The sequence below is a fragment of the Rhodotorula graminis genome, assembly GCF_001329695.1.
Source record: "Rhodotorula graminis WP1 unplaced genomic scaffold RHOBAscaffold_4, whole genome shotgun sequence".
NCBI lineage: Eukaryota > Fungi > Basidiomycota > Microbotryomycetes > Sporidiobolales > Sporidiobolaceae > Rhodotorula > Rhodotorula graminis.
Window position 1 is genome coordinate 241903 of NW_017264931.1, and position 25900 is coordinate 267802.

Below are 25900 nucleotides of genomic sequence, written 5' to 3' on the forward strand. Positions count from 1 at the left end.
GAGACGGAAAGAGAGAAAGACAGCTCGTCCTCGTTGCAGCTCTCGCGTCTTCTACGCCTTGACCCATGGTGGCGGCACATCGAGGTCGACGTTGCCGCCGCTCAGGACGACGCACACCGGGCCCTCGACTCGCAGCTCGCGAAACTTGGCGCTCCGCGCGAGCGCGAACGCGACGGCGCCGCTCGGCTCGACGACCGTCTTGAGACGCTGCCACAGGAGGCGCTGCGCATCGAGGATCTCCTGCAGGGTGCGCGCCGAGAGGAGAGTGTCAGTTTCGAGGACCAGAGGGGGCAGAGAGACAGAAGGGGAGCCGACTCGCCTCGTCGGTGACCGTCATGACCTTCTCGACATCCTGCTGCACGACAGGCCAGTTGTGCTCGCCGACCGGCGTCAAGAGGCCGTCGGCGATGGTTTCAGGCTTAAAGTCGGTGATGCGCCGCCCTTCTGCGAGACCTCGTACGCAATCGTCTGCTCCCGCCGGTTCTGCAGAGGATGACGAGCGTCAGTGACACATTCTCGAGTGTGACAGAGAGAGAGAGCATGGGACGCACCTGCGCCAAAGACCCGCACGCCCGTCCCTCGAGCTGCGACAGCAATGCCGCCGAGGAGCCCTGCCCCTCCGACAGGCGCGATGATTGCCCCGAGCTTGCCCCACCCTCCCTCTCGCGCCTGCTCCTCGACCTCGAGAAAGACGGTGCCCTGGCCGAGCATGGTGTTAACGGCGTCGGACGGCGGGACGTAGCACGCGCCCGTGCGCCGCTGCACGTCGGCGAGGGCGGCTTCGCGCGACTCGATCGACGGGTCGCACAGCGTCAGGTTGCCGCCGTAGGCGCGCACGGCGGCGAGCTTGGCGGCGGGTGCGGTGCGCGGCGAGACGATGTGGGCGGGGATGTCGAGGTCGCGCGCGACGAGGGCGAGGGCGGCGGCATGGTTTCCTGTCGGGTGTACGGAAGAGCAGGGTGGCGACGCAAGGGTCAGGACTGTTCTGAGTGCGCGGGAAGGGAAGAGAGAAGGCGAGGACGGACCGCTGGACTGGGTGACGACTCCTCGTCGTCGCTCGTGGTCGGTGAGGCACGCGACCGAGTACGTCGCGCCGCGGATCTTGAAGCTGCCGCTCTTGTTGCAGTTCTCGGCCTTGAAGAGGAGCGTGTAGCCGGCGTCGTGGGAGAGCGAGGTGGACGAGAGAAGTGGGGTGCGGTGGACGAGCGTGGCGATGGCTCGGTGGGCTTGCTGGACCGAGGCGCGTGTCAAGGGAAGCGGAGCAGTCGAGGGACCGTCCATGGCAGCAGCAGGGCTCGATGGGAGGGAAGCTGGAGTCGGCCAACCCTCAGGCCTCATCTCCCCCCGCCCGCTTCTCACTCCTCCTACTCCGCCCTCGGCTCCCTCGACTGCCGAGTGAGCACCTGCACCTGCTCCCAGCACCATGCCCAGACCGTCCGCCACCACCCCGCACAACTCGCGCGCGACCCCGTCCCCCTTCGGCTTCAGTGAACGCACCCAGGCCGCCCCGCTCCGCAACGGCAAACTCGCAGCGAGGGACTACTACGACGACAGCCAGGCCAACCTCAGCATCGACCAGGTCGAGGACCTCCGCCGCCAGTCCAACCTCAGCACCTTGTCGCTCTCGCCCCGCCGACCCTCGTCCCTCGCCCACTCTGGCTCGACCACTACCGCCCGCCCTCGCCGTGGCACGCCCCTCGCCTTTGCCCGACCAGGCGACGCCGCCGACGACGACAACACGGGCTTCCTCGCCGCCCACTCGGTCGACGACGGCGCCCCCTGGACCTTGGTCGACCGCCTGCGCAACTGGCGCAACGACGCCATGACCCAGCACCTGTACGACTCGGCAAAGTTCTGGGGCGGCAAGGTCCTCGAGCTCACCGGTCCGTCCTCGCTCTTCCCCGACGAGCGAGAGGCGCCCTGTACTCACGCTCCCCACCCCGCAGGCAACGCCGACGACGCCTTCTGGCTCGCCCAGACCCACTTCCTCACGCACCAGTTCGCCCAAGCCGAGCGCATCCTCACGTCTCCTCGACCCCCTTCATCCGCCTCGACCTCGACTGCGCCGCCCGTGCGCCTCACCGACGTCAGCCTCGCGTGCCGGTACCTCGCCGCCCAGTGCCAGGTCCGCCTCGGCAAGTGGGACGACGCGCTCGAGATGGTCGGCCGACGGGGCGTGCTCGGCGCCGACGTGCGCGACGGCAAGGGCGACGGCGGCATCAAGGTGCGTCCACGAGCAACGTCCTCCTGTTCTCGTCCTCGAGCACAGCCTGACCCACCACTTCCCCTCGCGCAGCTCACCGCCTCGGCCGCACACCTGCGAGGGCTCATCCACCTGCACATGAAGGCGACCGAGCTCGCCAAGGAGGCCTTCATGGAGGCCCTGAGCCGCGACGTCAAGTGCTTCGAGGCGTTCGAGATGCTCGTCGGCGGCGAGATGATGTCGAGCGAGGAGGGTGCGCTCCCGTCTCTCTTTCTTCCTTCTCCGTGCGCATGACCTGACCAGCTGCATGTCGTGCACAGAGTGGGACTTCATCCAGGGCTTGCCCTTTCACGCCCAGACCGAGGACGACGCCGAGTTCGTGCGCATGATGTACACGGTCCGCCTCAAGAAGGTGAGCTCTCCCTTCCACGTCCTCCACTGCGACGGATCGTGACTAACTCGAGGAACCGGGCGCGCAGATCTCGCACAACAACGACATGGCGATCGCGCGACAGCGGCTCTCGGACGAGTACGGCCTCGGCAACGACCCGGACGTGCTGTGCAGCAGGGCCGACGAGCTGCACAGCGCCATGCGGTACGCCGAGTGCTTCAAGATCACGACCCAGTACGTCCCCTCTCGCTCTCTCCCCGAGTCGTCCCGCTCGGACCCCTCACTGACCCTCCTCTCTTCCTCCTCGAGCAGCATCCTGTCGATCCACCCGTCGCACCGCCTCACGCTGCCTCTGCACCTCTCGTGCATGCACCACCTGCCCAACCTGCGGTCCAAGCTGTTCCTCGTCGCGCACGACATGGTCGACAACGAGCCGGACGACGTCATCAGCTGGTACGCCGTCGGCCTGTGGTACTTTGCTGGCAAGCGGTGGGAGGAGTCACGCAGGTTCTTTGGGTGCGTCCCACGCTCCCTCTCTCTCCCTCTCTGTCGCCGATCGAGCCGTCGAGCTCACCATGCTGCCTCCCCCGACTCGCAGCAAGGCCGTCCTCATCGACCCGCGCTTCGGCCCTGCATGGCTCGCGTACGCACACTCGTTCGCGCACGAGGGCGAGCACGACCAGGCCATCACGGCCTACTCGACGGCGCAGCGGCACCTGCCCGGGTCGCACCTCCCGCTCCTCTTCATCGGCATGCAGCACCTCGGGCTCGCCAACGTCAAGCTCGCCCAGGAGTACCTCGAGGCGTCCAAGGAGATCTGTCCAGACGACCCGCTCGTCCTCAACGAGCTTGGCGTCGTCGCACTGCAGAACCAGGAGTGCGTTCCCCTCCCTCTTTCCCTCTCCCTCCCTCTTTCTCGGCTCGAGATGAACGACCGTCGCTCACACTTGCTCCCTCGTCGCAGGTTCGACAAAGCTGCCCAGCTGTTCCGCGAGACGCTCGGCGTCGCTCGGCACGTCCAGAGCTCGCCGGCGGCCTGGAGCGCGACGCACCTCAATCTCGGCCACGCGTACCGCAAGCTCAAGTGCGCCCGCGCTCTCCCTCTCTCTCTCGTCTCTTCTCGCCCTCTACTGGGCGTGGCTGACCTTGGGCCGACCGCCTGAGTACAGGCTGTGGGACAAGGCGCACGCCGCGTTCCGCAAGGTGATCGAGCTCGACCCGCGGTCGGCGGGCGCGTACGCCGCCCTCGGCATCGTCGAGCACCAGCGCGGCAACATGCAGGAGTCGATCGCGAGGTACCACGAGGTGCGCCCGCCTCTCTCTCCCCTGGAGACCTCGCAAGCGCCCTCGACCGACCGACTGACCCAAACGCTCCTCTCTCTCGCCCTCGTCCGCCCCTCCTCCTCTCTCTCTCGATCGCAGGCACTATCGCTCGCACCGGGCGACCCAGTCACGTGCGACCTCCTCAAGCTCGCGCTCGACGACGTCTCGACGCAGATCTCGGCGCTCAAGCTCCCCTTCCCGGGCCTGCCGGCGCGCACGCTGCGCAACATCGACGAGCAGGTCGCCGCGCTCGAGGACGACATCCTGTGCGGGCGCGGGCTCGCCGACGAGGTGCGGGACGAGGCGAGGGCGCGCGAGGGAGACGGAGCCGGCGAGCTGAGTCGGGTCGGGGAGGAGGACGAGGGGGTCGAGGGGAGCGAGATGCTGCAGAGCATGGCTGTGTCGCGCAGCGAAGACGGGATCGAGGTCAGCATGGAGGAGGAGGACGACGACGAGGGCGACGATGAGGGCGACGAGGGCGAGACGATGGACATGACGGGCGAGTGAGACTGTCCTCGTCGCAGCGCCCGAGCGTGCAACGAGTCGTGCCTCTCGTCTCCCGATCCCAATCTCTCGTTTTCCCGAGAGCTCGCAGAGCGTCGCACTGCATAACCGAGCGTCCATTGCAGACGAAACTCGTCCGTCGTCCTCGCCCGCTCAGCTCCTCCTGACAAAGTTGGCGTCGATCTGCCTGAGCTGGGGCAGCTCGAGCTGAACCTTGCGCCGGTACGCTGTGCCGAGGTCTTTCTGAATCGGGTTGCCCTCGAGGTAGATGGTCGTCAGGGCCGGGTGCGTCGACTCGGGCAGCGACGGGATCGTGCGCAGCTGGTTGTCGTTGGCCTGTCGGGGCGCCGCGAGAGAGTCTGTCAGTGCCGAGGCTCGAGAGAGGGCGTGGAGGGAAGAGAAGAGAAGAGGGGACGCACCCAAAGTTCCTCGAGCTCGACGAGCGGCGCGAGCTCCTCGGCCGGCGCGTCCTCGATCTTGTTGTGCCCGACGTCGAGCGTCGTGAGCTTGGTCTGTGCGTCCATCGCACTCCCGCATCAGTGCTCGGCCCTGAAGAAGGTAGAAGGCGCAGAGGAGGAGAGAGGTGGACGCACGAGCTTGCGAAGGCCCTCGATCCGGGTCAGGCCGTTGTGCGACAGGTACAGCTCCTCGAGCTCGGTGAGGGCGTCAAGCCCCTCGATCTTGGTGAGACGGTTGCCTGTGAGGCGGCCGACGTCGTCAGGTTCGTCGTGTTCGAGACGAGGAGGAAGAGGGCAAGGCGCCGCACTCTGGATGCTCAGCGTGCGCAGGCCCGTCAGGCCGTCGAGACCCTCGATCTTGGTGATCTTGTTCTTGCCGAGGAAGAGCGAGCGCAAGTTGGCCGACACGGGCAGGTTCTCGATCGTCTGCGGGCGGCCAAAGCGAGTCAGTCGGCGTATGGCGCGGGCGCAGAGGTAGAGAGAAAAAGGGCGAGGGACGCACCCGGATGCGGTTCCCGCCGTACTCGAGGTAGGTGAGGCTGTCGCGGTGTCGGACGCCCTCGATCTTGGTGAGCTTGTTCTGGATGAGGTACAGGTGCGTGAGGTGCTTGAGCGCGAACGGCGAGTCGGGCGACGCGTCGTCGAGGGGTGCGACTGAGCGCAGGAGGTTGAAGGACAGGTCGAGGGACCTGTACACAGGGTGCGAGAGTCAGTGCGGGCGGCGAGGGACGTGGGGCGAGACAGGGAGGGGGACGCACTCGAGCGAGTCGAGCCCTTCTAGGCCCTTGATGCTCTTGAGGCTGTTGTCGTACAGGTCGAGCTCCTCGAGGTCGCTCAAGCCGCGCAGGGGCCACACGGGCTCCTCGTCCTCGGCGCGGCGCCGCTCGTGGTACGGGAACTCGGCCTCCTTCTTGGCCGCGTCGTCGTCGTCGAGCGGGTCCTCGTCGACGGCGTCTCGCGCATCGGCGTCGGCGTCGGCTGCGGTGGAAGTCGAGACGAGGGTTTGGCCGGCCGAGGAGGAGGAAGTGGGCGGGAGAGGGTGGTAGAAGAGGGACGAGAGGAGGTTCTGGCGGAGCGAGATGCGCTGCGTTGCGGAGCGGCCGAGTCAGCTGGGGGAGGAAGGAGGGGTTGGGAAGGAGGATGAGGGACGGACCTGGACCTTGCGGAAGCGCTCGATGCCGAGGCCGCGGAGGGTGCGCAGGCGAAGGTGGGTCAACTCGAGGTCGAGGGCGTCGTCGTCGAGGTCGGCGAGGATGTCCTCGTTCTCGGCGAGGACCTGGCCGGCGATGACCTGGTCGCCTTGGGGTCCGGAGGGTCCGTCGTCACCCAAGGGCGGGCCCATGACGAGCTGAGCCTTGCGTTCCGAGCGGCGCTTGTCGTCCTCGAAGTGGCGCTCGCCGAGCTTGAGGTTGGCGAAGGGCTCCTTTGTGCCGCCGTCCGAGACGTTGCCGCCATCCGACTCGGAGTCGTTCGGGTCGGCCATGCCGTTGGTGGGCGAGTCGCGGGGAGGAGGCGGTGCCGAGGTGGTGGTGGAGGGGGAGGAGGACGACGCCGGCTGGTCGAGGCCCGCCGGGAGGGAGGCGTCGGTGGGTTGGAGCAGGCCACTCATGAGCTCAGTCTGGCGGTCGAGTGCAATCAAGTGAGAGTCGCCGTCTGCGTCGTCTCGAGTCGGTCCTCATCAGCTCGACGAGACGCCGGCTCGCCTCGGCCACATGCGCAGAGAGCTCCACCATGCGCTCAGGCGTACTGCACGCGCTGCAGTACCCCAACCTGCGCCCCTGCGACCACCACCTCGCCGCGTCGCCTCGTCCCTGTGGTCGTCGTCGCCTCAACTCAGAGACCAAGTCGCCCTCGCGTGGATCCCGCGACTCGCCAGCGCGTACAACAGCGCCAGGTCCTTCTCGAGCTCTTCATCCTCGACAAGCGCAGCCGGGCAAACCCCACCGGTGCGTCCTCGTTTCCTCCTCCTCCTCCTCCTCCTCTCTTCTCGCGACTTTCTGCTGACCTTGTCCCTCCCCCGTGCATGCTCCCTCTCCGCCCGTCACCACCGCACCTGTCGATATCGCCCGTCTCGTCCCATTCCTCTCGTACCCTGCTCGCTCGACGCGTCCACTGCTTCACCGACCTCTCGACCCTCAGCCCGTGTCGAAGGCCCAGCAGCGCCTGCCGACTCTCGCCGACTTTCCGCCAGACAAGATCCGCAACTTTGCCTGCATCGCCCACGTCGACCATGGCAAGAGTGCGTCCCGCTTCCCCATCCTCGCGCGCCTTCCCTACCGTGCACGACGACCCTGACCTCGCTCGTCGCTTGCAGGCACCCTGTGCGACCGCATGCTCGAGATGACGGGCACTATCCCGCCTGCCGCCGTCAGTCGAGATCAGCCCGAGCAGGAGGCCAAGAACGAGCAGGTCCTCGACACGCTCAAGGTCGAGCGTGAACGCGGCATCACGGTGCGTCGCCGCCCTCTCTCGCCTTCCCTTCTCTTCTGTCCTCAGCCTGATCCTGATTCCCTTCTCTCTCGACGGCAGGTCCGCGCCCAGTCGGCGACCATGTTCCACCGACACTCGGACGGCGCCGAGTACATGCTCAACCTGATCGACACGCCGGGCCACGTCGACTTTGCGAGCGAGGTCCTGCGCTCGCTGCTCGCGTCCCAGGGCGTCATCCTCCTCGTCGATGCCGCACAAGGCGTCCAGGCCCAGACGTTGACCGTCCTCGACGAGGCCCTCAAGCGCAACTTGACTGTCGTCGGCGCCGGTGCGTCCTCGCTCTCTCGCCCTCGCTCGGTCGCCCGCTCCGGAGTGTGCGGCACGGGCTTTGAGCGCTTTGAGGTACTGACTCACGCGGCTCGCAGTCAACAAGTGGGACCTCGTCAAGGACGACGGCCGCGGCGAGGCCGTCCTGAGCGAGCTGTCGGACCTGCTCGGCTGCGCGCCGTCCGACATCCTGCGCATCAGCGCCAAGACGGGCTGGGGCGTCGACTCGGTCCTCGACGCCGTCGTCGAGCGCATCCCGCCGCCGCCGCCTCGAGCGAGCGAGGACGTCAAGGAGCCGTTCCGCGGCTTGGTGTTCGACAGCTGGTACGACTCGTTCCGGGGCGTCGTCAGCTTGGTGTCGGTGTTCGAGGGCGAGGTCAAGAAGGGTGCGCCCCGCTCTTCTTCTCGTACCTCTTCCCCCTTCTCGCACGGACCCTGACCCGCCCGTCTTCCTCCCCGCCTCTCCCCTCCCTCCCACCTGCAGGCGACTCGATCACGTCGACCATCACCGGCAACGACTACACGGTCCTCGACCTCGGCATCCTGTCGCCGCGCGAGATCAGCATCGCCGAGCACCCGGACGCCCACTCGCGCTCCTTGCGCAAGGGCATGGCCGGCTGGGTCGTGTGCGGCATGAAGAACCCCAAGGACGGTGCGCTCGCTCTCTCTTACTCTCTCTTGCGTGCACGGAGCCGTCGTTCTGGACCTGACGTGCGCTCGAACCGGGCAGCCTTCCTCGGCGACACGTTCCACCTCACGTCGGCGCCGACCCCGCCGCTCGAGTCGTTCAAGCCGCTCAAGTCGATGGTGTTCGCCGGCATCTACCCGCTCGACCCAGGCGGCTTCACCAAGCTTGAGGAGGCGATCCGGCGCCTCACGCTCACGGACCGCTCGGTGACGAGCAACCGCGAGAGCTCGACGTTCCTCGGTCAAGGGTTCCGCCTCGGCTTCAACGGCAGCCTGCACATGGACGTGTTTCGGCAACGGCTCGAGGACGAGTTCGGCGAGGAGGTCATCGTCACGAGGCCGCTCGTGCCCGTCAAGCGTGCGTCCTCTCTCTCACTCTCTCCCCCTCTCCCCTCGTCTCCCGACCTCTCACTGAGTATCTCGCCGCCCGCAGTCACGTTCAAGGACGACACGGAGCGTACGATCGACAACCCGGCCGACTTTCCCGACCCAGGCGGCCTGCTCAAGGTCGTCCGCGTGCAGGAGCCCATGATTCGCGCGACCATCGTCGCGCCGGACGAGTACACCGGCGCCATCATCAACCTGTGTACTGTGCGTCCCCTTTGTCCTTCTCTCCTTTGTCGAGTCGAGCCGAGCCTGACGACGATCCTCGCCGACACAGTCTCATCGAGGCGTCCCGCTCTCGCACACCTACCTGTCGGGCTCGGCGGCCACGTCGACGGCAACGGGCACCTCGACTGCGCTCAAGCCTCGCGTCACGATGCTGTACTCGCTGCCGCTCAGCAGCATCATCACGTCGTTCCACTCGTCGCTCAAGTCGATCTCGAGCGGGTTCGCCTCGTTCGACTACGAGGAGGCGCCGTACGAGGACAGCGATCTGTGCCGCATGAACATCCTCGTCAACGGGCAGAAGGTGGACGCGCTGTGCACGGTCGCGCACCGCAGCGAGGTCCAGAAGGAGGGGCGCGAGTGGGCCAAGCGCCTGAGGGAGGTCATCCCGAGGCAGCAGCACGAGGTGCGCCCGGCCTTCCTTCTCCTCTCTCCTGGCGTGAGTCGACGTACTGACTCTCTTCGATCGGCATCGTGCAGGTCGTCATCCAGGCCGCCGTCGGGTCAACTATCCTCGCTCGCGAGCGGTCCGTCTCACTCTCTTGCTCTTTCTTCCTGCTCCACCCCAATCCCTGACGCCGTCACGCTCCGACAGCATCGCGCCTTTCCGCAAGGACGTCACGGCCGGCCTGTACGGCGGGCACTACGAGCGCAGTGCGTCGCCTCGGCCCTCCTCTGCCCTCGAGCCGCACGGACCTGACCTCTCTTCCCTCTCTCCCTTCCTTCTCCTTCCCCCTCGCCCGCTCGTATCGCAGAGATGAAGCACCTCGCAAAGCAAAAGGCGGGCAAGGCGCGTCTCAAGGAGCGCAGCATGTGCGTCCTCCTCCTTCCTCCGTCGGTCTCTCGTGCGCCCCGAGACCGTCCATTGACGTCCTCTCGCCCCCTCTCGCTCCCTCTCCCACCCTCTCTTCATCCCCTCCCTTCCACGTTCCGGCTCGCTTGCTCTCTCGCCATCGCTGTCCCCCTCGCAGCGGCCGCATCACGATTCCGACCGAGGCGTTCCACGCGGTGCTCGGCGGGCAGGAGGTCAAGCGCAAGGGCCAGGCGGCCGACAAGGACAAGCGCAAGAAGCATTAGAGCTGGGGCTGCTGGGCGTGTTGTACTCGTTTGAGCTGGGGCGAGAGGGTGGCGAGGCCGCTGCAATTGCATCTCGAGTCTGCAGGACGCTTTGGTCGCTCGCGAGACGCGGTACTTGGGAGAGTTCAGCTGCAGAGAGTCTCGTTGAGACGCAAGCTCGACGGCTGGGACCTGACCCTCACCTACTTCTCTCGAAACCGAGAAGTTGACCTCGTCGAGCAAGAGAAGGTAGCTGCGGGACGCTGTAGCTGCTCGAGAGTAGTTTAATCCCGGGTTCCGCCGCTCTCACAATCCTTGTTGAGACGAATACTCGATGCCTAGAACCTGACCCTCACCTACTTCTCTCGAAACCGAGAAGTTGACCTCGTCGAGCAAGAGAAGGTGGCTGCGGGACGCTGTAGTTTAATCCCGGGTTCCGCCGCTCTCACAGTCCTTGCTGAGACGAATGCTCGACGTCTGGGACCTGACCCTCACCTACTTCTCTCGAAACCGAGAAGTTGACCTCGTCGAGCAAGAGAAGGTGGCTGCGGGACGCTGTAGCTGCTCGAGAGTAGTTTAATCCCGGGTTCCGCCGCTCTCACAGTCCTTGCTGAGACGAATGCTCGACGTCTGGGACCTGACCCTCACCTACTTCTCTCGAAACCGAGAAGTTGACCTCGTCGAGCAAGAGAAGGTGGCTGCGGGACGCTGTAGTTTAATCCCGGGTTCCGCCGCTCTCACAGTCCTTGCTGAGACGAATGCTCGACGTCTGGGACCTGACCCTCACCTACTTCTCTCGAAACCGAGAAGTTGACCTCGTCGAGCAAGAGAAGGTAGCTGCGGACGCTGTAGCTGCTCGAGAGTAATTTAATCCCGGGTTCCGCCGCTCTCACAGTCTTTGCGGAGACGAATGCTCGACGTCTGGGACCTGACCCTCACCTACTTCTCTCGAAACCGAGAAGTTGACCTCGTCGAGCAAGAGAAGGTAGCTGCGGGACGCTGTAGCTGCTCGAGAGTAGTTTAATCCCGGGTTCCGCCGCTCTCACAGTCTTTGCTGAGACGAATGCTCGACGTCTGGGACCTGACCCTCACCTACTTCTCTCGAAACCGAGAAGTTGACCTCGTCGAGCAAGAGAAGGTAGCTGCGAGACGCTGTAGCTGCTCGAGAGTAGTTTAATCCCGGGTTCCGCCGCTCTCACAGTCCTTGCTGAGACGAATGCTCGACGTCTAGGACGTGACCCTCACCTACTTCTCTCGAAACCGAGAAGTTGACCTCGTCGAGCAAGAGAAGGTAGCTGCGGGACGCTGTAGCTGCTCGAGAGTAGTTTAATCCCGGGTTCCGCCGCTCTCACAGTCCTTGCTGAGACGAATACTCGACGTCTAGAACCTGAGCGGCACCTACTTCTCTCGAAACCGAGAAGTTGACCTCGTCGAGCAAGAGAAGGTAGCTGCGAGACGCCCTGACCGCTCTCGTTCCCGCTCTCTCGCACTCTCGTTCTCGACCGCGACTTCGAGTTCTGTCCACAAACACTCACGTTGCAATATGGGCGGACAAGACAAGGTACCGCCGACGCGACGCGCCGGACCGAAAGACGAAGAGGACGAAAGAGGAAGCGTTCAGAGAACGTCCTGCCCGAGACGATACGCGACGAGGCCTTGGACCTTGTGGCGGTTGGTCGAGAAGGAGCGGAGGCGGACCTGTGCCGCATGGGCGAGAGTGTCAGTCGCCTGCTCGAGAGCCGGAGAGACCTGCGGAACGAGGGACGCACCTGCTCTGCGTTGCCGATGATCATGTGCGGGTCGCTGTCGATCCACTCTATAGGCACCTCGGTGTCCTTCTTGGCGTACGTGAGGATTGTAAAGACGTCTGCGGGAGAGGGCGGGTGAGCCAGTCCTCCTTCTCGACTAGCTGGACCGCGTTGCGCACGACTCGACCGACGAGAGAATGCGAGAGGAGCTAGGACGCACATTGCTCTTCGAGCGAGGGGAGGAAGGTGACGCTCGACGTGATCTGGCGCATGATGTCCTGGATGTCCTTTTGCACTTGTTCGGGCGTCTTCTCCGTCTTGGCCTTGGGCCCTGCTGCGGCGGGCGCGCTGTGGATGGGGGAGCATGTCGGTCAGATCCGCGAGGTTTGCGTCCAAGGCGAGCGCGCGAAGACGGGTGGCGGCCTGCACGGGCGCGACGATGCAGAGAATCAAGCCGACGCACCCGTCATTCTCCTTGCCCGCCGGCGCTCCTTCTCCCGCTCCCTCGGCTGGCGGCTCCTCGACGTGTACGTCAAACTGCCACCGTTCGACGACCTCGCGGGTATCGCGGTTCATGATGATGAGGGCCAGCGAGTCGAGCTTGCCGGCCAGGATCCAGTCTGCGGGGGAGGGAGGGAGGACACGGGTCAGTGCTGCGAGTTAACGCAGGTCCGGTCCACCGAGCGCACGTGCGCGCACTGCGGGCTGCGCGGAGAGACGCAGACGAGGCGAAAGAGGGAACGAGTCGCGGACGCACTCTGGACCTGCTTCATGAGGTTCTGGATGTAGCGCTCGAGGGCCTCGTCGGCGCTCGTGAAGAGCGTGAGGCCGTACTTCTTGACCTGCTTGAAGTCCTCGGGCGGGTAGACGCCACGCTGGTACAGGATGCTGCGCGAGGCGAGAGAGGGGAAAGGGGAGGTTGGGTGGGGGAGCGAGTCAGCGAGGCACGTCCTCCAGACACGGGCGCGCTCGCCGGACCTCCAGACGAGCTGCACAGAGGCAAGGGAGAGACCGACTCACGAGTTGACCGAGTACTCGAAGAACTCGGTGACGATCTTGGTCGAGCCTTTGAGGCTGAGCGTCTGGCCCTGCTTGCGCTTGGTGGCCATGACGGCGGGTCGCTATCGGGCAGAAGAGGGCGTGTCGAGGAACTCTGGGTGTAGCGCGAGGCTCTGGCGAGCGAGGTCGTGGCGGTGTCGGCACGAGGAGATGAAGGACGGACGGCTGCAGGAGAGGGGAGCGAGTGAGTCGTGTGGGCGACGAGGCGAGGTGGAAGGGCTCGCAAGCCATCACTCACAGGCTTGGCGCGTGGCTAGAGCGAGCTGAGCGAGTCGGAGGACGAGAACAGACGAGCTGCCCCCGCTTCATCGCCGCCCATGTTGGACGAGCTCGTCGCCTTCTCTCATGGCTCGCTGCAGGAGTTTCGAACGTGCCAAGGCTGTGAGAGCATACTCTCGGCCCCTCTACAGCTGCTCGGAGCACGCGAGCGTCAGGCCACGACCTCCTTCTCCTCCTCGGCCGCCTCGAACACGAGAGGATTAAGCACAACCGGGCACAGCATTGCAGCACAGCTTGGGAGGGAAGGGGGGTATCGCAGAGGAAAGGAAAGGGAACCCATGCGACTCCCGCTCACAGCTTGGCCGTCCCTGCCGACGCGCCCTCCTGCTCCGGCGCAGGTGGCGACTGCCCCTCCTCGCACGCCTGGCGCATCTCGCGCAGCGCCTCGGTCAAGTTGCGCCGGAAGACCTCGGTCGACGTCTCCTTGCACGACACCTTGGACTCGATGCCGAACTTGATGACCTGGTTGCCGGCGAGGTCTGCGGCGACGACGACGAGGGTCAGGGACGAGGGGACAGACGAGGGAAGGGAGAGCGAGACGCACAGTTGATGCCGTATCCGGTCGGGTACACAGCGCCAAAGCCCGTCCCGAAGAAGCGGTCGCCGGCGCTGAGGCCGCTCGTCGAGAGGACCCACTCCTGGCTCTTGGCGAACAGCGGGTCGTCGAACAGCGGGTGCGATTCGCCCTCGCGCAGGACGAGCCGCAGGCCGAGGAAGTGGCGGTCGATGCCGCGACCGGTCGACGAGTCCTTGGTGTACGTGTTGTGCGCCTTGGTCGCGGCCGACAGGAGGTCGTAGCGGGTCTTGGCCTGCAGAGCGTTGAGGACGAGGTCAGGACGACGGCGACGGGCAAGAGGGAGGCCCACACGAGAGATGGAGAGAGAGGGAGAGAAGACGCACGTCGGCTGCAGGGTCGCGCATGGCCTTGACGAACCTCCAGCTGTCCTCGCTGAACGTGCGGATCACGTCGGTGCGGCCGTGCTGGAACAGCCTCGTCGACGCCGTCTCGTACGTCGCCGTCGGCTTGTTGTGCGTCTTGTGGTACGCGAGCTGGAGCGCCATCTGGAGGTACGCGTCGGGCGACTGCTTGCCTGCGAGAGAGGGAAGGGGAGGGGGAGTCAGTCGAGGCGCCCTTCTCGACGACGACGACGACGACGGCGGGAGGCGAGAAAAGCGTGACGCCGACGTACCGACCTGCTTGATCCAGCCTGCGCCGTACTCGTCGTACCAGAGCATCTTGCCCTCGCTGTCGGCCGCGAGCTCCTCGACCGTCTTGCCCGCCTTGGCGATCGCCTCGCGCGTCACGTCGTCGACGACCCACTTGAGCGGCTTGGGCGCCTCGGCGACGTGCGCACCGCGCCGACTCGGCTGCTGCGGGTCGAGGTTCTCGGCGAGCGCGTAGTCGCACACGATCGAGGGGATGAGGGCGTCGCACGGCGAGTGCTCGCCGACCATGCTCGCGCGCCCGTTGGCCTCGACGTGGACGCCGACCGCCTTGTCCCACCACCGGTTGCGGCCCGTCCCGTTGGCGCTGCTCGCGTTGCGGATGTGCGCGTCGAGGTCGGGCGTGTTGCGCGACGGCGACGACGAGACGTACTCGGCCGATGCGAGCGTGTAGTTGTCGAGCGACAGGACGAACAGCGAGTCCTCGACGGCTGTGCACGACGCACGGTTGACGGGCGACACCGACAGGAGGTGCTCGCGCGCGACGGTCCAGCTGTCGCGGTCGTCGGCCGACAGGAGGCCGACCGGGTCGGGCGCCGCACCGCGGCGCTGTGCGTCCTCGGCGATGGCCCACAGCTGGGCCTCGAGCTCAGACGTCGGGAGCGGGTCGCCGCTCGCCGCGTCGACGACGCGCAGGACGTAGAAGTGGTCGAGCGCCATGACGATGATGTTGGGGCTCGGGTGCGGGTACGGGACGTGGACGAGCGTGTCGGTCGGCATTTGCGGGAGGCGAGTGACGCCAAAGACCCTGCGGGTGAACCAGAAACGTTGCGCGCGACCTGCGTCAGTGAGGGAACGGCGAGACGAGGGAGGAACGGCGGCCGAGGACGGTCAGGATGGGTAACACGACGAGGAAAGAGGGGCCCACCGCGTGTACTGGTGCATGTCGAACGGACCTGCTCGAGACGAGTCGGGGAGGATCTCCTGGCTGCAGGGCGGGCGAGGCCGTCAGTACCTCGGCAAAGAGATGAACGAGGTGCGAGAGCTGGACGGACCGGTCGATGCGGACCTTGAAGTCGATGAGACGCTGCGTCAACTTGGCCGCACGCTTGATCTGCCAGTCGGTGAACTCGCCTGCGAGGTACAGGAGGACAAGGTGAGCTCGCAAGCGCGCGAAGAAGGGGAGAGAAAGAGAGGGCGAAGGCTGGACGCACCCTGCGACGCGCCGCTGCTGCGGACCTCGGCCGGGATGCTCAGGTCGTCGTGGCACATGAGCCACCAGTTGCTGTTGATCGGGAGCGGGACGCGCCACGAGTGGTACGCGACCTTGATCCAGAAGTGGTCGTCGAGCCAGTTGCTCGGCGTGATGCGGTCGACGTCTGTGGGCGGCGCCGCTCGGGTCAGGTCACTTCTGGCTCGTGAAGGGAGACGTCGGAGAGGAAGCGGGAGCTGGACGCACCCTTGAGGCGCTCCTGGAGGACCCTGCCGAGCCCACCCTGCTTGACAAAGTCGGCGGCCCACTGGCGGCGCTGGTCGAGCTCCTTGTCGACCCAGTCCTGGCCGTGACCTTCTGCGTCGGCCTGGTCGAGGAGGAACGGGCGCAGGGACCGCAGGTACTTGTCGAGCGAGGCGTCGAGCGTCTGGATGGGGAGGCGGGGGAGCTCCTTCTGGCGCTCGAACGTGCGCGTCTGGTTGGCGCGGTACGGCGTGAGGGCGAACATGCGAGCTTGCTGGTGTGCGGTGGGACCGGGCTCGAGGTGTACGGCGAGGCGAGGGCGAGGGCGAGGCTGGAGGTGTTGGAGCTGGCGCGAGGCGGGGCGGGGGAACGACGGGAAGCAACGACGCGCGAGGGCTGGCAGAGCAGGCATACGAGGAGGACGCTGGGTGTCGCTCTAGAGGGCCATGCGCTGGTGCGGTGCGAGCCGAGGTGTGGGATTCGGACGAGAGACGAAGGCGACCTCGCACAGCCGGAGCCGGCCTGACCGGTCGCAGCGTTTCACGGCCAACTCGGCTGCTGCTTGCGCTCGCCTCGCTTGTGCAACGTACAGGGGCAGAACCGAGGCTCGCTAAGATGCACATCTACAAGAGAGCCCGCGACCGACACAGCTACTAGAGGGGGAGCTAAGGCAAAGGGAAAGGTGGCCGTCGCCGCGAGCAGGCAAAGAAAGAGCTCGACGGCGGACAGAGGGCACGAAAGACGAAGGGGCCAGGCTCGGGGAGACAAGAAGAGGGCGTCTAGCCGAAGATGTTCTTGCGCGCCGCACCGCCGCCGAGCGCGAGGCTGAGCGCCGACTTGTTCTTCGGCGGGTCGAGCTTGATGGGCGACAGGTCGAGCGGCACGACCGAGTTGATGTTGGCGTTCTGCGCGAGGTGACGATGGTCAGGACGAGGGACGGAGGGCAACGAGAGAGGAGGAGGAAGAGGCCGAACGCACCTCGAGGTTCCCCCACGACGTCGCAAACTTCTGCTTGGGCCCGCCGAAGAGCTGGATCTTCTTCTTCTTCTTCGGCGGCTCGCCGTCGACGTCCTTCTTGCCCTTCTTCTTCTTGGCCGGCTCGTCGACCGCCGCCGGCTCGTCGTCGTCCGTCTCGACCGCCATCTTCTTCTTGCCCTTGCGGACCTTGAGCGGCACGCCGCCGGCCTCGTCGCGCTCCTTGGTCGACTCGACGGTCGTCGACGAGTTGGCCGACTTGTCGCCGAGGACGCCCGCCTTGCGCTTCTTGGTCGGAGCGGCCTTCTTGGGCGTAGGCGCGTCGTCCTCGTCGACCTCGTCGTCGGCCGCCGGGGCAGGGACGACCTTCTTGACCTTCTTGACGACCGGCGCAGTCGCCTTGACGGCCTTGGCCTTGGGCTTGACCGCCGGTGCGCGGCTCTTGACCGGGGCGGGCGCGTCCTCCTTCTCAACGGCCGACTCGTCCTCGCGCTCCGACGCCGGCTCGCCAGCATCGTCGGCGCTGTCCTCGACCTCGGTCTCGAGGGCGACAGGCGCAGGTGACGGCGACGGGGTCGGCGCCGCCTTCTTGGCGGCGCGCTTGGTCTTGACGGGCGGCTCGGGCGACGCCTCGACGGTGTCGGCGGCGTCATCGTCGTTGTCGTGCTGCTGCGGCGCCGGCTTGACGGTGCTGCTGCTGCGCTGCAGGGCCTGCTTGGCGGCGGCGGTCGCGGCGCGGTGGGCGGTTTCGAGGGCGGACTGGGCGGCGGCGGCCGTCTTCTCGGACGCCTTGAGCGCAGCTTGAGTCGACTTGAGCTGCGTCTGTGACGACAAGATGAAGGACGATGGAGTCAAGGCCTCGTCGCGGAAGAACAAGGAAGGAGAGAAGAGCGGACGCGCCCGACGCACCTTGAGCTCCTTGACCTCGCCCTCGACCTTGTCCCGCTTGGCCTTCTCCTTCTCGAGCGCCTTCTTGTCGCCCTCCTCGCTCTTCTTGCCGCCCTGCTCGACGCGCTTGACCTCGGCCTTGAGCTCGTCGACCTCGGCGGCGACCGGCTCGAGCTCGGCGATGCGAGCCGACGACGCCGCGACATTCGCGTCGAACGCCGAGCGCAGGGACGACAGGTCGGAGCGGAGGGTGGCGATGGTCGACTCGGCGGTGTGGTACGACGAGAGGAGGAGCTGGCGGGCGCCGGACAGGGCCGAGATGCGGGCGTCGCGCGAGGCGAGAAGGTCCTGTGCGAGGCGGTCGTCAGTGCCGGCTGCAGGGAAGAGACACAGAAGGGAGAGTCTCGAGCCGACGCACCTGCAGTTCCTCCCGCTCGGCCTTCTCCATGTCCCTCTCCCACTTGACCTGCGCCATCTCGCCCTCGAGCTCGGCCACCTGGATCTCCCACCTGCGCTCCTCGCGCTCGAGCAGCTCGACCTCCCATTTCTCCTTCCACCGGCGGTTGACGAGCTCGCACCGCAGCTTGGCCTGGAGCTCCTTGCCCCTGCGGCGCTTCGCCGACTCGATCGCGAGCGCGCGTTCGAGTGCGCGCACGCGGTCGGCGGCGCTCGGCTCGTCGACGTCCGCGTCGGCGGATGGGCCTGCGGCAGCCGTGGCGGCGGCGAGCTCAGCGGCGAGACGCTGCGCCTCGGCCTCCCAGCCCTCGGCGTCGGTGCGGCGCTGCGCCCGCTCGTCGGCGAGCGTCGCGAGCTGGCCCTCGGCGGCCGAGAGCGCGGAGGCGAGGACCGTATTGCGCGCCTTGAGCGAGGCGAGCTCGGCGGCGAGAGGAAGTGCGGGCAGGGCACCCTCGGCCGAAGTAGAGGAGGACGACGAGAGGGGGGCGAGCGACTTGGGGCCGAGCGAGGCGCGCGCTGCCGAGGGGCCAGGGAGGGAGGTGCGCTTGCTGAGGAACGGGTTGGGCGCGGCTGAGGTGCTGGCGGCGGGGAGGGAAAGACGGCTGGTGCGGGAGCTGCTCGACGAGGCCGAGGAGGAAGACGGCGCCGGGTCTGCGCGAGCGGACGAGTTAGGACTGGGGTACTCAGGCGAGGGAGAGGAGTGGGACGCACTGGACGGGAAGAGGAGGCGGGCGACGAAGCTGGACCGCGGGCGCGGCTTGTCGTGCTGGACCGGCTCCGCCTCGACGACAGGCTCCTCGGGCGAGTCGGGCTCGATCGGCGCCTCGAGGACGAGGGTCGTATCCGCCTGCGCCTGCTCCTGGTCGTCCGCAGCGACGACCTCCTCGTGCGGCTGCTCGACAGGGGGCTCCTCGGCATCGGCCGCCGTGAGCGGCTCGTGGTCAAGCTCCATGTTGAGCGTCGCCTCGTCCTCCTCGAACAGGGGCTGGTCGACGAGGGTGTTGGGCGATGAGGGGGCGATGGCGCGCAGCTCGTCGGGGATGGAGCGCATGGCGCGCGCGAGCGAGGGCGGCGAACGAAGAGGGGCCGTGGCCGGGGACGAGAGGCGCTGCTGCTCGATGGCGTGCGAGGTGGCGTAGGAGCGGGAGAACATGGTGCGACAGGGGAGAGTGTACTCTTGAGATTGGCGAGGCGCACTAGGGCGGGTGGGCGAGTGAGCTGCGCGACGAGGCGGGGCGAGGTTTAGCGACTGTTCCACGACGAGGAGGCCGATGGCAAACAGGGCTGCTGGCGTGCTCGACTGATATGTACCATGCTCCATGCACCACTTTCAGCCCGCCGCAGTAGCAGGGCAACGCCCAACGCCGTTGTGGGCACCCCGTCCGCCCTCCACAACAAGCCGGGGGAGATGAGGACGAGGGGCTCACCTCGACTTGGGGACGGCGCTGGCCAGTCGGTAAGGTGGCGCACTGGACGCCGAGTGAAGCTGGGGGCCTGCTGCGGACCTCGCGAGCAAATCTGGCGAGGGCGGACGAGGCGAGGGTTGTGCGCAGGAGGACAAGGGCGAGCCGCTCGTGACACCGCCGAGTCGACCTCCTCGGCCAGCACTCGCTGGCCAGCCGAGGCTTCTCTCGGGTAGCTGCAAGCTCTCGCTACCAGGTTGCGGCTCTCTCGGGCGGGCAGGGAGCGCTCGCTCACGGCTGTCGCTCTCGGGATAGGTCTGCACGACGAAATCGGCCTGGTCATCGCTCGGGAACTGCATTGCGAGCCTTCGTCGCGCGCTTCAGTCTGCCCGAACACCGTAGAGCTCACCGCCGATCGGAAGAGAGGGCGGCATGGGCGACAGTGCCGGCGTGACTCGGCGCGAAAGGCTGTTCTCGCCTCGCTCGACGACAATCGCTGGCGCACCGAGCGCTGGAGGCGACGCGGCGAGCCCTTGACGAGGACGAAGAGGCTGGGCTTGATGTCGAGGCGGACCATGGCGGCGATCTGCTGGATCGAGCCGCCGTCGGTGACGAGGAGGGTCGACGCGGCGTGGACGACTCGTCGACATCCTTGAACAGCTCGGCGGACAGTATCGGGCAGACCACCTTCTGTGCGCCCGGGCCGGCCTTGTTGCTGTCGGGGACCTTGATCGACCGGCCGACGTGCTTGGGCGGCTGCGAGACGTTGGGCTTGGGCTCGGCGAGGGCGATGGCTGTCGCGTCGAATCACGGCGGCGGTCGGATTGGTGGCTCAGGTCGCGAGGGGTGTCGTGTTGGACCGAGGCTGGACTCGTGGCAGAATCTGGCGCGTCAGGTGGCAGGTAGACGGGGCGAGGAGGAGACGGAGGCGGCGAGTCGGGGCGAGAGTCGGGTGGGAGGGACATCCGGGGTCGGCGAGGTCGGCGCGGGGCTGTGTGCCGTGCCATCGCCCCTCACGTGGTCGTGCGGGTCGTCTGGCGGGGTGGTGAGCGGGAGGAGGGAGAGCGAATGGTGCGGGGAGGTGGGGGCGGCAACGAGGACGAGGACGGCGTGTGCGGGCCGCGGAAGTGCTCGACAGGACAGCGAGTATGCTGGAGGAGCATGTCAGCTCAGCAGTGAGCCGCGCGAGGTGCGTGAGAGGAGGAGCGCTCCCTCGCCGAGAGCGAGGTCGATCGCTCCGTGTCGTGTTGGCGGCGTCCCTCCTTCTCACGCACCCGCACAGCTGCGAGTGCCTCGCTGCCTGCCCTCAAGCACTTGCTGCGACCGCCCCACGACTGCCGCCCAGCTCGGTCCGCGACCTCCCACCAACCTCGCTTCCCCGGCCTGACGGCGCTCACGGCTAGATGCTCTTCCAGCAGCATGTCGAAGGTGCGCCCGCTCTCGCAGTACCCGTAGAGCCCCGCCACTGACCGCGAACCACCCGCGCAGGCCTCATCAAGGCGCTGCGCGCGAGCAAGAACGACGAGGCCCGCGTCGTCCACCAGGCGCTCGACGAGACGCGCAAGGAGATCAAGAGCAGCGACGCCGACATCAAGGCCGCCGCAGTCCTCAAGCTCGTCTATGTGCGCCCCTGCCCGTCCCCTTTGCCCTCCCTCGGACCTGCGAGCTGACCTCTTCCCCTCCCCCACCGACAGCTCGAGATGCTCGGCTACTCGATCTCGTTCGCCTCGTTCGCCATCGTCGAGTGCATGACGAGCACCAAGTTCCACCTCAAGTCGATCGGCTACCTCGCAGCGTCCCAGTGCTTCGACCGCGACACTGAAGTGGCCGTTCTCGTCGTCAACCTCGTCAAGAAGGTGCGCCCCCCTGCTTCTCTCTGCCTCTCAGCACACCCTCGTTCGACGCCTACTGACTCGTCAAAACACGCCCCGCAGGACCTCCTCACGCCGCCGACACCGCTCTTCTCGTCCTCGCCCAACGCGCTCACGGTCGCCCACCTCACCACGACCCTCTCGTCCGTCGCCCTCCTCCTGACGCCCACCCTCGCGCGCGACCTCGGACCCGACCTCATCTCGCTCCTCACCCACACACGGCCCCTCATCCGGCGCCAGGCGACCCTCATCCTGTGGCGCGTCCTGCGCAGCTGGCCCGGCGTCCAGGAGCTCACGACCGGCCGCGAGGAGCGCGGCGAGGACCCGTGGATCGAGCGCCTGCGCGAACGCCTCAGCGACGAGGACATGGGCGTCGTCGGCGCCGCCGTCAACGTCATCTGCGAGGCGGCGAGGCGCGACCCGGCCAAGTACTTGCCGCTCGCGCCCGAGCTCTTCAGCCTCTTGACGGCGAGCACCAACAACTGGATGCTCATCAAGATCGTCAAGCTGGTCCGTCCCCTCGTCTGCAACTTGATCCAGACGAGGCACTGACCTTCATCGTCGTCGTCGCAGTTTGCCGTCCTCACGCCCGAAGAGCCTCGCCTCGTCAAGAAGCTCCTCCCGCCGCTCACCGAGCTCATCGAGACGACGCCCGCCATGTCGCTCCTGTACGAGTGCATCCAGACGTCGATCGTCGGCGGCATGCTCACCGGCGTCGAGGGCGAGGGCCTCGCACGGACCTGCGTCGAGAAGCTCGGCAGCTTTCTCGAGGACGTCGACCAGAACTGTGCGTCCTCTCTCTTTCAGCGCCTCTCGAGTCGAGGGAGAGCAGGTCCTGACGCCGAGCCTTGCGCGCAGTGCGGTACATCGCCCTCGTCGCTCTCGTCAAGATTGCCCCGACGCACCCGCACCTCATCTCGACCCACTTCGACACGATCCTCCAGTGCACCGACGACGCCGATGTCTCGATCCGCATGCGCGCACTCGACCTCGTCGAGGTCATGGTGCGTCCCTCTGCCCCCTCCTCTCGCCTCCCCTGCCAGTCCTCGAGATGATCGTAAGCTGACCTCTGCCTCACTCCCTCCCTCCCGTCGCCTCCCTCAGGTCGACCGCCACAACCTGCAGACGATCGTCAAGCGCCTGTTGACGCACCTGCGCCCGTCGGCCGCCAACTCGACCGCCTCGGCCGCCGCGTCGCTCCTGCGCGCCCAGCAGGGCGTCGCGCCCGCCGCCCCCTCGCCGACCCTGTCGGCGTCGTACCGCGCGTCGCTCATCCGCCTCATCCTCCGCATGACGTCGAGCGGCACCTACGCCAACGTGACCAACTTTGCGTGGCTCGTCGACACGCTCATCGAGCTCGCGCGCATCGCCCAGTCGCTCCCCGTCTCGGTCAAGGCCGGCTCGTCGTCGGCGGCGGCGGTGGGCAGCGTCGGCGGGCAGAGTGCGGGCGCGCAGCTGCGGGACCAGCTCATCGACGTCGCGGCGAGGGTGCGCGCCATCCGGCCGTACGCGACCAAGCGCATGGCGCAGCTCATCATGGACGAGGACCTGCTCGAGAGCGGCGGCGAGGGCGCAGAAGTTGCAGAGGTGCTCGGCGCGGCGGCGTGGATCTGCGGCGAGTACTGCCGGTGCGTCCTCGACCGTCCTTTCCCTCGAGCGGAGCGAGCCGGAACCTGACCTCACTCGGCCTTCCCGCAGCGACCTCGAGGACCCGCGACCCGTCATCGCCTCGCTCTTTGGCTCCAGCACGACCTCGTCCCTCCCGCCCTCGGTCCTCGCGCTGTACATCCACAACGGCGTCAAGGTGTGCGCCTCGTGGCTCTCGGCGCTCGCCGACCCGTCAGCGTGGGACGAGTCGGCCCTCGAGCAGGTCCGCAGCATCTCGAGCGCGCTCGAGAGTCAGCTCGAGCAGTGCGCCGCGAGCGCCGACATCGAGCTGCAGGAGCGAGCGGCCGAACTCGGCGGGCTCTTGCGGCTCGTCCGCACCGGGCTCGACGCGCCGAGGCCCGTCATCGCCGACGACGCGCTCCTCGGCGACGACGAGCCGAGCTCTGGCGCCGAGAGCGGCGGGTTCGCCGCTGCGCCGACGCGCCGAGGGCCGCCGTCGTCGCTCACCCTCCTCGAGCGCATGTTCTTCTCGCACGAGCTCGGGCCCGTCAACCTCAAGGCGCAGGGCATGGTCGCCCCGCCGGACGGTCTCGACCTCGACGCACCTCTCGCTGGCTCGACGTGGGACGCGGCGGCGGCGGCGGGCGCGCTCGGGCAGCCGGAGAAGGAGGGCGAGACGGACGAGTTTGGGCGGCCGCTGCGTGCGGCGGCGAGCGCGGCTGCGAGCGAGGCCAGGTCGAAGAAGAAGAAGGTCAAGGGCGAGAAGGGCTCGAGCGGCAAGAAGGGCAAGAAGAAGGACGACCCGGAGGCGGGCGCCAAGGTGCGCTCAGTCCCGCTCCCTCATCCGACCTGATCTTCCGGCCTGACTCTTTTCGATCTCGCGCAGGCTCGTGCTCGGCGTCTCGAGGATCAGCGCGACGACCCGTACTACGTCGGCGCCTCGTCGACAAGGCAGGCCGCCTCGGACGACGACGTCGACTCGATCCCGATCGTGCAGCTCGACCTCGACTTGCGGTCGCCGAGCCCGCCACCCCGAGAGCCGACACCTCCGCCCATGCTCGTCAACGTCGAGGGCGAGCTCCCGCCCGTCCAGGCGCCCACGCCGGCCGCTCGGAGGACGCCCGAGCCCGTCGCCGTCGCCGTCCCTCCTGCCGAGGCCAAGGAGGCGGCGACACCAGAGCCGGACGCGCAGGCGGCGCAGAGCTCGGTCGTCAAGGTCGTCAAGAAGAAGAAGAAGGACGGGACGGGCACGAGCGGGGCGAAGAAGTCGAAGAAGAAGGCGAGCGCGGGCAGCGAGGCGGCGAGCGGAGCGGCGACACCGGTAGACTCGTGAGCTGTTGTCTAGCTGGAACTCGCAGTTCGTTTATCGCGCTCTGTGGGACTGTCGGGCCGAGCACGAACAGCCCACGAGCTGTCACGAGAGGAGCTGGCTCATCAGTTCTTCGTCTCGAGGCGACTCGAGCTTTCTTTCGTCCACCTCGCTCTTGACACGCCAGAACGAGCTGCGACTTGCGCCCCTCGCCAAACTGCCCATGCTCTCAGCAGCGCGCCGAGCAGCCCCTTGTCTTGCGGCGCCGGGCGCTCACCTCGTCGAGCACCTTCACCGCCTCCGAGCGCTCGTCCTCCCTCTCGCCGCGCCATCGTCCAGCAAGCCTTTCAGCACCAGCACCGCGCTCCAGGTCGCACCACAACAGCGCCTGAGCAAGGTCAAGCGCGACGAGCGGCTCGACAAGCTCGCGCGCAAGCGGGAGATCCGGGCGGTGCGGCGGGGCAGGGAGGCGCAGCGAGAGGAGGCGGCACGGCTCGCGCTCATGCAGCGCAGGGACGAGGTGCAGGAGAAGCAGGCGGTCGCCGAGGTGCGCTCCCGTTCCCCTGTCCTCTCTTCCTCGCCCTCCCTCGCCTTCGCCTGAGCTGACCCTTCGCCGCCTTCACAGGAAATCGCCGAGTCGCTCCCGCCCTTCTCGGACGACCAGCTCGAGTCGATGTACCAGGGCCTCCTCGCCGCGCCGGCGAGCGAGTTCGCCATGCCGGCGCTCGAGGCGAGCAAAGCTCCAGCTCTTCCCGACCCGGCCGTCGACTCGCAGCTGCGGCAGGACCGCCTCGCGCGACTCGCCCAGCGGCTCCAGGACCTCGAGGCGGAGGAGGCGGGCGGCGCCGAGGAGCGAGACGAGCTATCCTCGACGTCGGGCTCGCTCGCGGCACGGTTGCGGCGGCGACGAGTCGAGTCGGGCGACGTTCCCGAGCTCGCGCCCGTGACGGCGGCGCCGCTCGCGCTACTGCCGTCCGCGGCGACCGCACGAGCCGTACTCGACCACCTCGAGACGGTGCTGCCCCGAGGCGACGTCGAGATCCGCTCGACGGGCTTGGCCGGTCTCGACGGCCCGCTGGCGCGGGGCCTCCTCGCCCGCGGCGAGTGGAACGACCTCATCCTGTCGTGTGTGCGTCCCTCTTCCTCTCTCTCATCCTCCTGCCGAGCCCAGGACCTGACACTAGCTGTTCGCGCAGGCTGAAGAGGGCGACACCGAGGGCGTCAAGAAGGGCCTCGAGCTCATGGAGGTGCGTCGACCTCTCTCGACGCTTCCTCGTTCTACCTCGGCCTGACAACCCTCTCTACAGCGCACCACGCCTATAGTCGAGGGCACGGTGCTCGAGCAAGCCCTCGCCATCTACGCGTCGCAGAAGCGGCCGCAGGACGCCCTTGCCCTCGCCAGTTTCGCTCGTCAACGTAAGTTGTCGGTCTCTCTCACGTCTCCAAACGCGCACTGTGACGGTGACTGACTCGGCGTGCCGCCCGCAGACTCGCTCCCTCTTTCCGTCACCGCCCACCACCACCTTCTCAACTCGATCCTCCCCTCCCATCCCGAGCTCGCCGTCCGCCACCTGCACTCGATGGAGGCGGCAGGACATACGCCCCTCCTTGCGACCTACAACGCCGTCGCGCACCGCCTCCTCTCGCCTGCGTCGCCGCCTCACCTCGTCCGCCAGGGCTGGGACCTCTTCAGCCA

At 67.2% G+C, this 25900-nt stretch overlaps 9 protein-coding genes across 9 annotated transcripts; 3 read left to right on the forward strand and 6 right to left on the reverse strand.

Moving 5' to 3' along the window:
- Window positions 1–12: 12 nt before the first annotated feature.
- RHOBADRAFT_52269 (uncharacterized protein) lies at window positions 13–1281 on the reverse strand (the record flags this gene model as incomplete). The annotated part of the gene is made up of 4 exons (XM_018416257.1): window positions 13–240; window positions 320–483; window positions 552–935; window positions 1026–1281. The coding sequence occupies 4 exons, from the start codon at window positions 1279–1281 to the stop codon at window positions 52–54; spliced, it is 993 nt and encodes a 330-aa protein (XP_018272282.1). The 3' UTR covers window positions 13–51.
- A 142-nt stretch (window positions 1282–1423) lies between these two features.
- On the forward strand, window positions 1424–4481 carry RHOBADRAFT_34854 (uncharacterized protein; the record flags this gene model as incomplete). The annotated part of the gene is made up of 10 exons (XM_018413236.1): window positions 1424–1883; window positions 1947–2224; window positions 2297–2456; window positions 2524–2615; window positions 2683–2828; window positions 2907–3110; window positions 3193–3471; window positions 3559–3678; window positions 3764–3899; window positions 4017–4481. The coding sequence occupies 10 exons, from the start codon at window positions 1424–1426 to the stop codon at window positions 4422–4424; spliced, it is 2283 nt and encodes a 760-aa protein (XP_018272283.1). The 3' UTR covers window positions 4425–4481.
- Window positions 4482–4516: 35 nt separating this feature from the next.
- On the reverse strand, window positions 4517–6221 carry RHOBADRAFT_34858 (uncharacterized protein; the record flags this gene model as incomplete). Its single annotated transcript, XM_018413237.1, has 7 exons — window positions 4517–4757; window positions 4841–4933; window positions 5015–5118; window positions 5188–5305; window positions 5382–5568; window positions 5638–5786; window positions 6039–6221. 7 exons carry the CDS (start codon window positions 6219–6221, stop codon window positions 4575–4577), a joined length of 1017 nt encoding a protein of 338 aa, XP_018272284.1. The 3' UTR covers window positions 4517–4574.
- Window positions 6222–6902: 681 nt separating this feature from the next.
- RHOBADRAFT_48181 (uncharacterized protein) lies at window positions 6903–10096 on the forward strand (the record flags this gene model as incomplete). Its single annotated transcript, XM_018415108.1, has 13 exons — window positions 6903–6947; window positions 7019–7118; window positions 7194–7330; window positions 7409–7637; window positions 7735–8022; window positions 8121–8262; window positions 8329–8681; window positions 8757–8914; window positions 8985–9338; window positions 9413–9459; window positions 9528–9586; window positions 9688–9745; window positions 9904–10096. The coding sequence occupies 13 exons, from the start codon at window positions 6903–6905 to the stop codon at window positions 10007–10009; spliced, it is 2076 nt and encodes a 691-aa protein (XP_018272285.1). The 3' UTR covers window positions 10010–10096.
- Window positions 10097–11507: 1411 nt separating this feature from the next.
- Window positions 11508–12845, reverse strand: RHOBADRAFT_34862 (uncharacterized protein; the record flags this gene model as incomplete). Its single annotated transcript, XM_018413238.1, has 6 exons — window positions 11508–11686; window positions 11758–11855; window positions 11957–12084; window positions 12200–12356; window positions 12494–12624; window positions 12757–12845. The coding sequence occupies 6 exons, from the start codon at window positions 12843–12845 to the stop codon at window positions 11606–11608; spliced, it is 684 nt and encodes a 227-aa protein (XP_018272286.1). The 3' UTR covers window positions 11508–11605.
- A 520-nt stretch (window positions 12846–13365) lies between these two features.
- Window positions 13366–15959, reverse strand: RHOBADRAFT_34865 (uncharacterized protein; the record flags this gene model as incomplete). The annotated part of the gene is made up of 8 exons (XM_018413239.1): window positions 13366–13553; window positions 13619–13883; window positions 13975–14165; window positions 14265–15046; window positions 15167–15226; window positions 15294–15372; window positions 15453–15617; window positions 15698–15959. The coding sequence occupies 8 exons, from the start codon at window positions 15957–15959 to the stop codon at window positions 13366–13368; spliced, it is 1992 nt and encodes a 663-aa protein (XP_018272287.1).
- A 326-nt stretch (window positions 15960–16285) lies between these two features.
- On the reverse strand, window positions 16286–19166 carry RHOBADRAFT_52275 (uncharacterized protein; the record flags this gene model as incomplete). Its single annotated transcript, XM_018416258.1, has 5 exons — window positions 16286–16599; window positions 16673–17491; window positions 17579–17905; window positions 17976–18664; window positions 18725–19166. The coding sequence occupies 5 exons, from the start codon at window positions 19164–19166 to the stop codon at window positions 16474–16476; spliced, it is 2403 nt and encodes an 800-aa protein (XP_018272288.1). The 3' UTR covers window positions 16286–16473.
- An 89-nt stretch (window positions 19167–19255) lies between these two features.
- Window positions 19256–20381, reverse strand: RHOBADRAFT_42568 (uncharacterized protein; the record flags this gene model as incomplete). The annotated part of the gene is made up of 4 exons (XM_018414080.1): window positions 19256–19297; window positions 19922–20002; window positions 20065–20210; window positions 20288–20381. 4 exons carry the CDS (start codon window positions 20379–20381, stop codon window positions 19256–19258), a joined length of 363 nt encoding a protein of 120 aa, XP_018272289.1.
- Window positions 20382–20704: 323 nt separating this feature from the next.
- RHOBADRAFT_34867 (uncharacterized protein) lies at window positions 20705–24267 on the forward strand. The gene is made up of 10 exons (XM_018413240.1): window positions 20705–20844; window positions 20905–21038; window positions 21111–21272; window positions 21351–21797; window positions 21861–22074; window positions 22146–22291; window positions 22392–22660; window positions 22715–22915; window positions 22986–23715; window positions 23782–24267. The coding sequence occupies exons 1-10, from the start codon at window positions 20820–20822 to the stop codon at window positions 24226–24228; spliced, it is 2775 nt and encodes a 924-aa protein (XP_018272290.1). The 5' UTR covers window positions 20705–20819; the 3' UTR covers window positions 24229–24267.
- Window positions 24268–25900: the final 1633 nt, after the last annotated feature.

Bases quoted from the DNA above. Each gene is read 5' to 3' on its own strand.
- RHOBADRAFT_34867 (XM_018413240.1), top strand. From the start codon at position 20,820: ATGCTCTTCCAGCAGCATGTCGAAG. The intron at 20,845-20,904 runs GTGCGCCCGCTC...CCACCCGCGCAG, and splicing joins CTTCCAGCAGCATGTCGAAG to GCCTCATCAAGGCGCTGCGC. The intron at 22,292-22,391 runs GTGCGTCCCTCT...CGCCTCCCTCAG, and splicing joins TCGACCTCGTCGAGGTCATG to GTCGACCGCCACAACCTGCA.